This window comes from Siphateles boraxobius, unplaced genomic scaffold (assembly GCF_051911475.1).
Source record: "Siphateles boraxobius isolate OS27281-9 unplaced genomic scaffold, OSU_SipBor_1 68, whole genome shotgun sequence".
NCBI classification, from domain to species: domain Eukaryota; kingdom Metazoa; phylum Chordata; class Actinopteri; order Cypriniformes; family Leuciscidae; genus Siphateles; species Siphateles boraxobius.
The window spans coordinates 7,840,001-7,855,113 of NW_027509195.1; the positions used below are offsets into that span (position 1 = coordinate 7,840,001).

At 36.9% G+C, this 15,113-nt stretch overlaps 2 protein-coding genes across 5 annotated transcripts in view; one reads left to right on the top strand and one right to left on the bottom strand.

Annotated features, from left to right (window-relative positions):
• The window catches only part of cox4i2 (cytochrome c oxidase subunit 4I2), a 3,336-nt gene extending 224 nt beyond the window's left edge, over positions 1 to 3,112 (top strand). The window contains exons 1-5 of one of the 2 annotated variants that reach the window (XM_077214399.1): positions 1,395 to 1,452; positions 1,615 to 1,743; positions 1,981 to 2,148; positions 2,543 to 2,674; positions 2,763 to 3,112. In XM_077214399.1, the coding sequence (XP_077070514.1) occupies positions 1,644 to 1,743; positions 1,981 to 2,148; positions 2,543 to 2,674; positions 2,763 to 2,896 (534 nt within the window). In that variant the 5' untranslated portion in view covers positions 1,395 to 1,452; positions 1,615 to 1,643 and the 3' untranslated portion in view covers positions 2,897 to 3,112. Of the gene's footprint in view, positions 1 to 1,394; positions 1,453 to 1,614; positions 1,744 to 1,980; positions 2,149 to 2,542; positions 2,675 to 2,762 lie in introns of those variants that run through there. The other variant, XM_077214398.1, reaches the window with a different exon arrangement.
• Positions 3,113 to 3,180: 68 nt separating this feature from the next.
• Positions 3,181 to 15,113, bottom strand: part of bcl2l1 (BCL2 like 1) — a 31,858-nt gene continuing 19,925 nt past the window's right edge. For all 3 annotated transcript variants that reach the window (XM_077214394.1, XM_077214395.1, XM_077214397.1), the window contains exon 3: positions 3,181 to 6,355. In XM_077214394.1, the coding sequence (XP_077070509.1) occupies positions 6,212 to 6,355 (144 nt within the window). In that variant the 3' untranslated portion in view covers positions 3,181 to 6,211. The remainder of the gene's footprint in view (positions 6,356 to 15,113) is intronic.

Genomic DNA, 15,113 nt, shown 5'->3' on the forward strand with positions numbered 1-15,113 from the left:
TGAGTACGATGAGGGAATTTTCTAGAAGCAGCAGGGGGAGAAGGGTAGTAACCATGGACTGAAAAACAGGGGGGAAATGCATCTGTGCACGTACTTTTACTAACTATGAAAAATACTTTTCCAACGATGCAATGTTTATAAATGCCGCAGTAAGAATGAGTAATCTTTATGCTTTGATAAAAATGTATGAAGAGACCAGCTTTCAACAGATATGCAAACAGATGAGTTAAAGCATTTACATAACGACTTATTTGCTTTTACTCTCTGTTGTACATGACCATACTTTCTGTATTTTTGCAAATTAAACTCATTGTAAAATAATGTACATTAAGAAAATGTATAGAGATATAGACATGAAAATATATTTGACAGTACATTACGTATATTTTAGAGCAAAATACTGCAGATACCTGACTTTTATAAATCATTTGTTAAGAGTTCAGTGTATAGGGGTCATTGGTTTGTGCTTTTGCCAGTTTCGTCCATTTTAATGACAGCAGATTTGTGTCTCTCCCGCTGCACATGGAGGGTGCAGAAAGTTTCAGCTTTGATAATAAAGCATTAAAAAAAGTTTCATCGTTCCACAGATGAATAAAGAATGTATTATAGCATGACCCATTTGCATGGTCATAGGGAAAAAAAACATTAAATAATAAAAAATATGGTAACACCTCACAATACGTTATTAACTAACATTAACACATGTATTGTACTGTAACATTGTTATTTATTAATCTTTGGTAATGTTAGTTAATAAAAATACAACTGTTCATTGTTCATATTAGCTCAGGTACATTAAATAATATTAACAGATTTGTTAACTCTTGTCAACTATTGTAACAGAACCTTATTGTAAAATGTTACCAATAATTATTATAAAGATTTTTATGTGGCTCTGTTCAACCAAACTCCAGACTTCCCATCCAACTGTGTAGCAAGCCTGTGTATCATGAACGTGTGGATGGTGGAGACTTACTGTAATTAACAGCAAAAGATGATTACGTGACCAGACTGTACAAGCTAGGATTTGGATTTGATCCAGAGCAGGAGGAACTAAAGCATCAGGAAGTTTATACGCCTTTATCGACAGTATATGCAGAATTAAATAGCAAAAGGTCCTAAACTCAAGACATTCCGCTTTACTTAGGGCTTTGACAGTACTAAAACTACTGAAGACTATAGAATCATCACAAGTTAGTCCACAAAGATGAGAGTAGTCATACATCAAACAACTTTAATAAAATAACAGCAGGATCAACATTACAGTATGTATCTAAACAACACCATGAACAGTAAGAACTGAAGGGCTTAAATACACAGGCTAATGAGCTATAGGTACAAAACAGGTGTGCTCTAATTAGTAACATACTTAGTAGCCATGACCACTAATGTATAAGAACAAAGACAAGCAAACTAAACTTACTCCATGGAGAAAAAGAAAGTGAAACAAAGGTAAAACGTGAAAAGAATTAAATGTAATACGCAAGCATATGGAGGTAGTTAAGAGGATGACATTCAACGTGGCTTTAAGAAGATGCAGGCTCCAGCTAATAATGTATAGATCAGTCTAAGAAGCTAAACACCGTTTGCATTATATTTAACTCAATCTGCCAGGTGCTGAGGTCTTTCCGAGGGGTTTAGAGATGCTGCACTTGACAGTGGGACGTGTAGGGGGGCTTTTGTCCAGACGGGGACTGGCTGCATTCAGCTCCAGCAGTGTCAAGATGGCCAGCCACGGGCATGGTAATGTCAAATGTCATTTTATAGCCAAAAATATCATACAAATATGGAAATAAAATTAAAAAAAAGATGATGATGATGATAATAATAAACAACTTTGTAATAATGTAATCAATGAGTGGCCACTGGAACGGTATGTTTTTATAAAATGCTACTTTCTTCAAGAGTTTCTACTTTACGTCTGAAATGCCTGCATTTTTCTCTCAATAATCAACTGATTATTTCTTTCTGTTCCCTCAGGTGATGTGACAGAACAGGCGGACATGTCTGTACCCATGTACTGGGACCGTCTGGACACTCCTCTTCCAGACAAACCATACCAAGACACCCTCAGTGATGCAGACAAGAGCCTGAAGCAGAAGGAGAAAGGCCCCTGGAATAACCTCTCCAGAGAAGAGAAACTTGCCTGTTGGTACACCTCTTCCTTTTTGTCCGTTCTCCTTCTGGTCCTGTGTTTTTTATTTAGTACTTTGTATTTGAAACTAACATATAGAGAACAAATTTTATGTGACTTTCCATCTATAGTTTCGTGAGTCCATCTGAATTATTTTAGTTGATAGATCAAATCCTGATACGTGAGACACCCTGGTTCGTGTGATATAAACCAAAGCTATTGGCTAATCTTAAAAAAAAAAAAAACATCCCTTTGATACATCCAACTTCAAGATCTGGCCCTTTTATTGGGTTAAGGGAAATTTTCCTGAGTGGGCAAAGCACAGCATAGACAAAATCATGGAGAACTATTAAAAAGTTGTTTTTTTTATATCTAATGTGGCATTATCCTCAATATCCTCAATGGCAGTGTACAGGATGATGTTTAAAGAATCATTCGCTGAGATGAAGAAACCAACGGGTGAGTGGAAGACTGTGGTGGGTGGCATCTTTTTCTTCATTGGTTTCACTGGCCTGGTTGTTCTGTGGCAAAGGTACTATGGTAAGATCCTTTTTTTAATTCAGTGGTTTAATTTTAATATTTGGATTAAACCTAGGTCTTTTTACGTTCAACTTTTTTGGTTTCTCAGTGTTTCCTCCCCATCCTCGTACCCTTGATGATGAATGGCAGGCCAGGCAGGTGAAGAGGATGCTGGACATGCGGGTGAACCCTGTGGAGGGCTTCTCAGCCAAATGGGACTATGAGAAGGGCCAGTGGAAATAAATGTAGGGAATGCAGCTGAGAGTGTCACGTCAACACCTTGCCAATTATCTGCCATTTGTCTCTGGCAGTCTTCATGCTATCCTTTATGCAAACATATGAATACTATCCAATTGGCATCAATCTAAAATCTGAACAAGTATCAGTGAGACAGTCCACAACACTGAATGAGTCACAAGTGTTAATTCTTGACTAACAGAAATACAACCTAAAAAATAACATCTTGTGTGTCTTTGTATTCTTTCAACAAGATAAACAAACGCATAATAACCAAAAGAGATGTCTTGTGAATTCAAATGGGTCTTTATTTAATTTAAATGATATTAGACATTTTAAAAAAAGTCTTAAGACATAAAACAATTAATTCAGGGGTAAAGCTGTTTAAATAAACCTAAAACCTTAAAAAAATATTTTTCATTTGTCCCCCTTATGTTGAAGGTTAAGTTGGCTAAATACAAACACAATGAGCAACAAATACGTACACTTCAAAAGAAATTATGGAGTTTAAGGCCATAGGAAGGAACAATATGCGTTTACACGAAATATAAATAATTTCAAATCAACAAACGCCTTAAATATTTTTACTAATCTATGATGAGCTAGTCTAATTGTTTTTTAAGTTAACTAGTTTACATAGTGTCGTGCCAATGCTGGTACATTTCACTCTTAAGCATACTGTCAAACTCCTTAACACACACAGTCACATGACAGACAAACATAGCATGCAAGCAGCAAATTTCATAACACGGAATGTATTCTTTGAAATCAGTGTCTATAGAGCAGCAAAAGGTGTAAATGTCGGCAATTTCAATCTGCTAAGACTCGCCAACTATAAATGTTTACATCGTTATTTAAACAGTTCACTCGCAACTTGAGTTTAAAGGGGCCTTACCGGATCTAATGTTGCCTAATAAAACCTCTTCATTTCAAACTTTATTTCAAAGTCATAATTGCAAACATAACAGCAAATCTAGATTGTGACAATTTTCAAATGTAACCTTAGCCTAATGTAGCCTATGTTATAGTAAATTATCGTCATTGAGTTATTGTAAACAAAGCAATTGGCCATTTCAGAAAAGCTGAATTTATTAAACGAGAAGGATTGAATAATGAGTAAATACATTATTCGCTCTTTGGATTAATGAGCACAGATTAATCGTTGACACACAAAAAATTACGTTTATGTTGAACAAATCCTAGAGCTGAGGGAAATTTCATTTAGTTCCTCTGGGAGTGAATCGGGAAGAATACATATTTTCTCAAACCTGCTTTATGTTAACTTCCCGCGGAGCCCTACGGCAGACATCTCTTTCTAGGTTAGTTCTCATAGGACGTACCGTTTAGGATTGGCATCTTTTGATTGACGCACCAAACGATATCGGCTTCCCCACGTGATATCCAAGCGGGGTTGAAACACCTGTCCTGTACCACCACTGCTTTCATCACTTCTGTTTGAATTACCCCGCTCGTCAATCAGTACTAGTCGAAAAAAGGCGAGGAATATTCATCTTGACGTCCTGTTTGAATAACTGATGATTTGAAGTCTAAATATAATTTCTCCACATCTCCGAGCGCTTTAACGAGCCGAGCGTAAAGCAGCAGGTGCGCGTGCGGATTGACACTCGCGTTTAACGTCTCTGACAGGAAAGCGTTTAAAATGAGATTCGACAGGAATCAGGAGCTGTGAGAAGACGGAGAAGATTAGAGAGATTTATCCCAAACGATACTAAGGTTTGCTTTTGAAACATGAATTACAATAAAAAATAAACGATGAAGCATAGATTTCACTCTTTAACAGTTAAAAACAATGAGTTTAGTCAAATACTTTTTTTTCCCCACGGCGGCACCATGATGTTATCTGACCCCAATATATGTCTGTCAGCCAGGGTTCAAAACATTGTGGACCATTACACGGTAAGACCCAACTCAAAAAAATCTATGAATGCTCTAATATCGGTGGAAATAACATTTACACTTGGAAATGTGAATGCTAAAAGACCAGAATCGAGATTAGCATTTTAGTTTGACATTTGCAGCACATTTAAATGTACAGAGCCAAACTAAATTTTGCTTACTGAAAAAAACCACTGCATATGTCATTTTATACCTCAGATTCCAAATAAAACAAAAACTCAATGACTATAAGCTTGTTAAAAATGCTAGGCCAGTATTCCCATAACTGGTTGCATCCTCATTCCAAAGACCATACAAGACACCAAGCACTCTTGTGGCAATATGGTTTAATCTAATTACTTTCAGCTTAAAGTGTTACATTTTCTGTGTATAAAACACAGTTAAGTGTAGTCACAGGTACAACAGGAGTGAACTACTCACTTCTTGTGTATCCGTGTCTCCTCTAACTCTAGTTACAACAATCTCAAAGGTATTAAGAGTTATACGTGATACCACATCTGAAGCTGAAACTTAGGTTTAATAAGGTTTAATAAATCAAGCGGCACCAAACATACAGAACTTTCTCTCAAACTGTTGGCCGTCTCATAACTGTTGGTCCTTTAGACAATTTAGATGCATTAGAGGCCTGTGCAGGTAGTCACACACATTTAACGCTCAAATTCACATGTGAAAAGAAACAGAACAATAATGGGGAAAAACAACAACATAAAAACACTCACAGACATATTTTATCTGTTCTCCACATTTTTCTATAATAGTAGAGAGATTTCAGATGAAGCAGGCGCTCAAGTGTAGTGAGATGCCTCTGCTCTCGAGCTAATATCTGGCACTCCAGATTCCAGGAATAACGTCCCTCAGAAATGTCAGTGCTGATTTACTGACTGAATACTTCAAATTCAGTTCAGATTCAACTTCTTTATCATTCGGTTAACTCAAGAATTACAAATGAGCTTAAATTAGATTTAAAGATAAAATGTTTGTATCCTTGTCAGTTTTGCAAGTCTCTTTGAAAATGAGAGAATAATAAGGATACTTAAAAAGATTGACAATAGAGCTGAAAAAAATATATAGACAAAGAAGCAAGATTTGAAACTTTTTTTCTCTTGACTGTTTTAGTAATTTTTCTCATTTCGTTGAACAGGGTGTAAGGATACGTGGCTTTGCCTTTTCTGAGTCAGCTAAAACCAAAGCACCCTCATGCAGTCTGGGTCATGTGATGTGACATGACAGAAGCACTCCACTCAATCAACAGTACACGGTGGGACGAGGGATGTAAACATGACATTTCTTGGCAATAAAAGGGAAACAAATAAATCCAAAACAAGTATTTTTGAAGTTCCTTCATTTTAGCTGGAGGTCTAAATGAAGCAGTTGGTGTATTTGGATCTTCGGTTATTCTGATCCTCACAGGCGTTTCTGTGCAATGAGTGACCCGACCACGACACCTGTGAGCAAGGTCATTCCCGCAAGCAACCACTTCTTGAAGCTTTCTTGTGACTTTCTGCTCTCTGCTGCTGCATCTTTTCCAAAGATCTCTGCGAATCGCTCCTGCACAAAACACACAGAGAAGATAATCAGATTTATTTCTACGTCAGTAAATTTATGAAAATATGCACACATGTACTATATTACTTTCTTAATGACTGAACTTGGCAGAATATTTTGATTTTGGGGTAAAATCTGACAACTTCCACTTCTGAGAAATCTGGAAATGTGAAAAGGGTCAATTGTCACTAGATATTCATAAATCAGAGGAAAATATTACCATGATCAACCACCCAATAACTATACTTCAGACACTAACTGACAAGCTCATTCCAGCCAACCACTGAACTCCTTCAAGTGTCCCTTCCAATCAGGCCTTTCATAATCCCACCCTTCCTGTGACAGTTTGTGCGTGCAATAATGTGTTCTTGCAATGACCACCAGGGGGCGAGATTTACCATGTTTTAAAGACTTCACTAACCTCATTTCTCAGCAGGATTCTGTAGCAACCCCAATTTTATTTGAAAAGCTGAAAGGGGATTTCAGGCTTTATAACATAACCCGTTTCCTCAGGGAACACACACAAAAGTAGAGCTCACCAACTGCAGATGGACGCTGAAATAACTCAACTAGAGCATTGCAGTAAAAAGCAAATATGACTCATAAACATGCATGAGTTCATACCACCCCGACAATTTCTGAGGACAGAAATGTTTTTTTTTCTTCTCTGCAGTTTTCTCAATTGGATCTTCAGTGTATATATACACAGGGCCAATATGATTTGTTTCACTGGCATTTTTGTCAGTGGTATTACAGCAATGCAGTGATCAAGCCAAAAATAATTTGTGCATGCAGTTGAACACACACACACACACACACACACACACACACACACACACACACACACACACACACACACACACACACACACACACACACACACACACACACACACACACACACACACACACACACACACACACACACACACACCATCCTACAGTCTTTCCCTTTGCCCTAGTTATCTACACAAGCTTGAAAATATGGGAAGAAGAATGTGGAGGACTGGGTAAAACCATCCGACACTGAACACGTGCACTGTGGCAACATTTATCAGTCACAACAGAACTACGGTTCTCTTTACAGTGAAACAAAACTGGATGTCATAGCATGTAGCAGGATCAAGATGTATGACAATTGGTTTAATTTTGTTTGGTCTTTCTTAGCATATATTCTTTAGCCTTTTTAGTGAATATATAAATATATATACAGTATATATAAAAACTTTGTATATAAAATATATTTAAATGCTAACAGAATTAATTTGGGTTTTTTAGCCTAAGATATATATATATATATAAATGTTGTATAACTAAACAAACTGGTTAAATGGCCAAGGAGACCAAATATTGACGGATTATCACAAATTTATAGGACAATTTAGAGAGTAAAGAAAATGATGGGGAGACAAGGAAGAAATGGGATCAGGGTAGTACACAGGCTAGACTTTTTAGTAGCACAGAAGATTAATTTGTGTTGAGAACATGTTTAACACTAGGCCACAGCTCCAATACTTTGTGAACATTTTTCTGTATATTAATACTCTTCCGTGCTAGCTTAGCTAGCTACTAAAGCAATCAGTCATGTTTCATATGAATTGAGAAGGATTGCTAAAGCTAAAACATTACAAATATATAAAAAAGGAGCAGCTAGGAGAGGTCAAATGGGTGTCTGCCGGAAGGAAAATGCACAACAAAAATGCAAATGACCTATGTTAAATGACTGCTTTCTACAAAGCCTCAAGTAAATAATCTGGGGAGGAGTTGTCAAATTTATTGACAGGTACATTGTTTAAACTGACAAAGAGGATGAAAGGGAGATTAATAAGAAGTAATAGGCTTGTTTTGGATATCAAATGTGTGACATTATAGTCAGTCTATTTGACTCTAAGTGATGTCAGTCACATAGTGTGCATAGGAATGAGATCAATTTCATAGGAAATGATATCGTAAGTGTGAGGGAGGGGTGATGGGAGTGGCAGAAGCTGATAACAGACATGCAGTTCCAGAGCAGAGGGGTTATCACAACCAGTGACGCAGCACATGACATCACAAGTCAAGACTGTGAAAGAACTCACTTTCACTTACTTTAACAGATACCTAAAAACACTTGAACAAATAAACATAAAAGCAAACTACTATCTCACCGCACAGTGACTTGAGTAAATATAATTTCTATAATGCACTTCCTCAGGCACACCTTTGTCAACCTTGGGTAGTTTAAACAACCTGATCATGAATGATGAAGAGAGAGGGCGTGCTACAGTCAATACAGTCAGACGGCAGAGGAATTTGCATCATGCTTTAACAGGTACATGAGTAACCCCTGCAGGAATGTTAACAGTATGACTTGGCAGCAGAGCCTAATGCACACATGTTAGAGTATCAGTCTGAGAAACTGTGAGAACAAGGAAAGAACTATGTACACTGGTATGGCAAGAATGTGTACACTGGTATGGCAAGAATGTGGCTCTTTGATTAGTCCAAATCATAAATCTAAGACATGTTAAGGCATGCTTGTAGGAAGTAGGATTATGGTGCAATGCATAGCCTAGGCTATAGCACATAAAACACTAGGCTATGTGCAATCATGTACAAGCACAGGCTATACATGATAGGTGAATCCAGGAGGGGCAGATATGGAGGTGTGTCTTAACCTTTTGAGCAAACATCTTTCATAATGGAGTGAGTAAGCAAAATATCTGTCATGCATAATAAGCTTTAATTAACTAATCATCAGCTGAAATATCACAGGGCTTTGTCTAAATATCCAAGAAAAAGCAATGGTGATGCTTGCTTTAGAAAACTACTAATAAGCCTCTGTGCCACAATTAGATGTTGCATGAGTAAGCATTAAAAAGCATCTCTTTCATGTTCAAAATAATTCCATAATCATCTTTGTTTTGTCCTAATCACTGAACAACAGGCAACTACAATTTGTCAGTTTCTTAGTTTCTATTTCACCAGGCAGCAGAGTTATTTCTGATGCTTCCCATCAAAAGTGAAAGTTGCATGCGTGTTCAGATCTTCCCAATGTTTAACATTATTATATTAAAAAGATTGTTCACCCAAAATTAAAATTCAGTCATCAGTTTCTTACCTTCATGTCATTCCAAACACTTAAGATTTTTTTCAGTTTTGAAACACAAATGAATAAATTTTTAATTAAACCAGAGAGATTTCAGTCCCTTAATTGAAAATCCATTCACACAATACTTTGACACTTCAAAAAGTTCATAAAATAGATCAGAAAAGAAATTCATATGAATCAAGCTGTTAAATCCATTTCCTGAAAAGATATGATCACTTGATGATCACTGAACGAGTTTGACTTAAATAAATACATATGAATCGCAGATTAAGTTTTGGTTGCATGGGCTTCCAATGAAGGGACATAAATTTCTCAAGTTTCATTAAAAATATCTTAGTTTCTCAAAAATGGATGAAAATCTGTTGGGTTTGGAACAACATGAGGATGAGTAACTGAATTTTCATTTTTGGGTGAACAATGTAGGGGTTTATTAATCTCATCCCCACCAAGCCAGGTACAGTACATGCCCTAACTTGTCTCTAACAACTCTGACACTCATGACAGCATTTATGACTCGTTTTTTAAACAGTTCATTAACTAATGTGACTCTTTGTATATCTTGCAACTACACCTTAAAAGATCCACTCCTAAATTCACACTGATTCACTATAGGTGTGACTGAGTGAAAAGCATTTGTACACAAACACAATCTGTCAAGAAAACCAGATTTTTACTGGCTCCAAACAGTGCTGAGGTTGTGCGAATGCTCCCAAGAGATACCGGCTGCTAGGCAGCGGGGACTGCCAGGCGTTTTCCACAGCCCAATCTAAACAAAGAGCACATACAAACCTGGCCCTGCAGGACAGAGTGAAACCAGGTGCAAGGTGCCTATGTTTGTTAGTTAGCATAGGCTAATATCCACATAGAGGCCAAGAAAAGGGCTGATTCTGATCTTAACAGGAGCACGGTGGGTGAAGGAGTTACTGGAGGGGTATAAAAGCTGGCACAGACGAACAGAGGCGGACCACAGAAACACTAAGTCATCCAAAGTTACAATTCACAATACTGAGCTACTCTGTTGACATCAGTGCATTACATCAAGTACGTCCAACCTCATCCCGTTAGAAGATGAGCAATTTGAGAGAGAGAGAGAGAGAGAGAGAGAGAGAGAGAGAGAGAGAGAGAGAGAGAGAGAGAGAGAGAGAGAGAGAGAGAGAGAGAGAGAGAGAGAGAGAGAGAGAGAGAGAGAGAGAGAGAGAGAGAGTAGTGTGTGTGTTTGGGAAGTTATGAGAGGATCGTACAGAGAGTTCAGTTTGGTTCGGTTTTGTCAAAGCACTGGGTTTCTCCAGTGTTACACCATCCTGACCCCTTAACCCTCACCATGGTGTTTGTGAAACCAGTGACTTGCTTTCCAGAAAAGCTTGTTCAGTTTTCAGCCAGATGATTGATGATACACACACTTAGAGCATAACACGTTTTATTCAAAACACAGCTTTGTATGTATGTACAGAAGCTAGTTTCTTATCAATACTTCTGTTTTAGCCTTTTCTCACTTGGATGATCAATGAGTCATTTGAGAAACAAAGAGAACAACATACATATTGTACATAAAATGCCCATGCAAGCCTCAATGCTGGATGTTCTGTATGGTTGCTAATGTGTTCTGATTGGTTGCTTATTGACAAGTCCCATTATAGCAAGTCCCCAGGACGCTATAATCTATGTAGGTAATAGGAACTGTACTTGTAATATACCTATTTCAGTGAATTACCGAAATCTCAAAAAATTTCTGTCAAAACTACTTTTAAAATGTGTGTCAATTCTTACAACAGTCGTATCATCATCTTTTACTAAATATTATTTTGCAGGCAAGGTCCAGTTAATATGAATGCACAAGTAAATAAACTCCTGTAAATTATAAAAACAACACACCATTGACTTTAAACTGAAAGGTGTGACTTCAACCCATTGCCAGGAGGTCTGCAAAATACGATTTATATTCCAAAGTGACTTCTATAATGCATTTAACGTCCAATAAGCAAAACATCACTTAAAGGTTTCTATAGATATAGTTTTTCTTGTCTGTGTGACAAGTAGGCAGTAATCTCTGCTGAGTTTTGGTTAATTTGTTATGTGCTTCAGAAAGAAGTTCACGGAGACTAAAACTGCAAGCGTTTTTTTTTTTTTTTTTTTACAAAAGTACAACGTTTTGCTGTTATTTTGAAAGACAATATTTTGTATTTTTTTGCACAAATACAATTTACATTTATGCATTTGGTAGACGCTTTTATCCAAAGCGACTTACATTGCATTTCAAGGTTCACAAGGTTGATGTAGTATTTTAAGATGTTTCCACTGATATAATCCAAGTGATCACGCTGGCGATTCCAACATATCAGTTCTTCTCACATTGCTAACTTAACATGACATCTCAGACTCTTATGAGACAACTAAACGTTGTTTTTTGGTTGTTCAATTTAATTTGTCAGTTGTACAGTATGTAGGCTGTGTCGGTCAGCGCGAGCATGCTGTCAGGGCTCAAATTTCGGTGCGGGATTGCGGGTATTGCGCATCATTTTAATCATTCCCGCAGGTCTTGCGTTTATAATGCGGGAAATTCCCGCAAACATTCATTCAATCTAGCATGTAGGCCAATGAGTAAATTTAACCTAACAGATTATAAGATCAAATCAGCCATTTTAAAACTTTCTGCGAGACGCAATTTCACAAACAGCGTGAGTGATTCTGCCAATGCCGCGTCTTCTCTGTCTCTTAAAATAGGTTACACAAGGCTAGCCAATCGCGCTGCAGCTGTGGGCGGTGATTCTAGACTCTCGCGTTTCAGGAGTCAGGACATTTGATGGAAATGTCACTTACACAATCGGGCCATTGCATCGTCACTATTGTTTATAATTTGTGCGTCTTTTTAAGTCTTATCTATTTAAACATTCATGCGATTTTAACCCGCATAACAAACAGCTCGTGAGTAACAAAACGGAGTTATTTTTCTTGAATTATAGCGCTTTAACGGTCAAAAGCACACAACATTATCTAAATTCCAGTCTTGGGGAGTATCCTCTCAAACACAATAGGTTATGTCTTAAAAAAATAATACAAAAAGAAAATGCATGTGACACTATAATGAAAACAGTATGGGCCGATCACGTTACGTCTTTTGGGCGTTCATCCTTTGCTGAAACGTTTTCGTCTTCATGAAGAACGAAAACCATTGTAAAAACACAAATACAATGAGTGAGCAAACATTTAGCTAAACGTATTTTTTAAAAATTGTCAAAAAAACCCTCCCCCCTCAAATTAAAAAATCCCCCCCATAAGAATGACCTAAAGGGGGATTTCCCCCCTATTTTCCAAAACGAAATTCAGGCCCTGTGCTGTACTGTTTTTCCAAACACAATTTGTGTGTGTATATGAAGCACGCTATTTTGAGTGGATATTGGGAGACGAGAGAAGTACAAAGCCTTCTTTACATAATAAATTATAAAAATTATAATAAACTGCGACTAATGATTCATTCATGGAAACGATTCATGCCGAATGAGGTGTACGCGAGCAGATTCAGTTTCACTTAAAATAAGTTTGTTATAGGCTTGGCATTTTAAATAAAGTGTGTTTGTAATGAATGGCACTATAATTTATTTTAATTTTTTCTCTGTTCTGAATAGGCCTACCATTAAATTTTAAGGATTTGAGATTAAAGGATTTCTGAACCTAATAATAAAATGCGACTCATACACCGATGCAACTTATTTGTGTTTTTTCTCTCGACAACGCATGTTTGACCTGATTCAACTTACTATTTTCGTGTAAATACGATAAATAATAAAATTGAGCTGTAGTCTATTATTAAAAGGTACATTTAGAACAGAGACCGTTTCAACCAATAAAACAAGCATATCATGTTCATTAATCTCACCCATATTAACTTTGGGTTTATTCGCGGTTTAAAATATGAGGGGAAAACTCCAAAAAGTTTGAAAATCCCTGATATAGAGCATTACAATTTTTTTGTAACCTGTGTTTGAAATCACATACTCTCTGAGTAGTTACTTCTTTTACATAAGCATTTACTTTGTTAAAAAAAAAAAAGTTCTACGTGGTATGAATGTCATCCGGACATACTACATATTTTATGTGTCCTCCCAGCAGTTGCGTTGCTTCACTACCATTCACTCCCTCATGGGGAGTGTCCACTGGATATGCGCTTCAGAATTTTGCCAGTAGCAGTAGGACATCCAGGTACTTTTTTGCCTACTGTTTTATGAATATGAATACGAATACTGTGAATTTGGACCTACTACCTTTCAGATATATTTTTTTTCGTCAAATATATAGTTGGGGAGTAGCCCTGGTCTCCCAAGCCTCAATGATTTTTTGGTTCCTAGAAAAGACTCATCTAGGGCTTCATGATTTGGGGAAAAAGCTCTTTTTTGGGGTTAAAATAGAGATTTAAAATGCAATTTTTTAAAACAAATTTGAAGGGCTGCACAATTTGGCCAAAAATGTTGTGCTTATAGCCTATATATCAATATGAGTAATAATTATTATTATGATTATTACTAAAAATAATATTTAAGAATATAATTCACATTTACTTGTATAGCGCTTTTCACAATATGCATTTTCTATAAAGCTGCTTTGAAATGTGTGAGTCCACATTACAATTTAGAGTAATCTGTTATTAGAGGTAACTGTCTAAGTTATGCATTTCAGAAATGTACATATACAAAATCACATTTAGCTAAAATTTTATTTATTTAAACAATGTAATAATTAAAGGCAGAAACAATGAGCTCATTGAAGTAACAAATACCTGTTTGTAAACAAATGATTATGACATTTAGAAAAATTTAGCATTGGTGCATGTTGATTCAGAGTTTTGATTCAGATTTAAAATAATTTTATTTTACAGTAAAAACTTTATTTTACTGTATTGTAAACTTGTAATATTTACATTATTCAAATTTCTTTAGAGAGAAGTATTAATATTTTTTATTATAAAAAATATTATAAAATATTTTTTTGCCTAGAAATCTAGACGCACCCTATCGGCAGCAAAATTTATTTTGCAGCCAGGGTAGTCAAGCAACTCTCCGTTGGCTTTTGGGCTGGAAAAACCAAACTCTAGTCAGGCCAATCACATCGTGTATAGAGTTGGTGGGCGGGCTTAACATTATGACGGCAGAGTTGTGACGGTTCCGCGTCAATTCCCTGCTACTTGAAAACAAAGTAAATAACCGCTGCTGCTGGCGAACAGCGGTCTTTCGAGAACAAAGAACGGCACTTCAGTCATTCTTAAAAAAGGAAGATGTGTTCGGAGTTTTGCCGACCGGATACGGCAAAAGTTTAATATATCAACTAGCTCCGCTGGTGGGAAAACGCATTGGACTCACTCAGCCACAACCATTCGTTACGCTGGTTGGTTGTAGTGCCATCCTATTACGTGCAGAGGGAATTTGAAAGACAACCGTTTATACCGCCCCTTGGATTGAGGTGTGCCAATGGTGAGTTCCCAGACCTAGCATCTTGATGTGGGTCTGGCTTGCCAGGCTAATTATTTTTCATATTTGTTCCCAAAATAGGGTGGTGTGAGCATTGAGCACTATAAACACGTGTAATGTCTGTTTCATTCATACTGGAAGCCAGAAAGCTTACTTCGCACAGAAGGTCACACACCAGCACAGTGCAGAACAATTACAGAGAGACCGGAAGG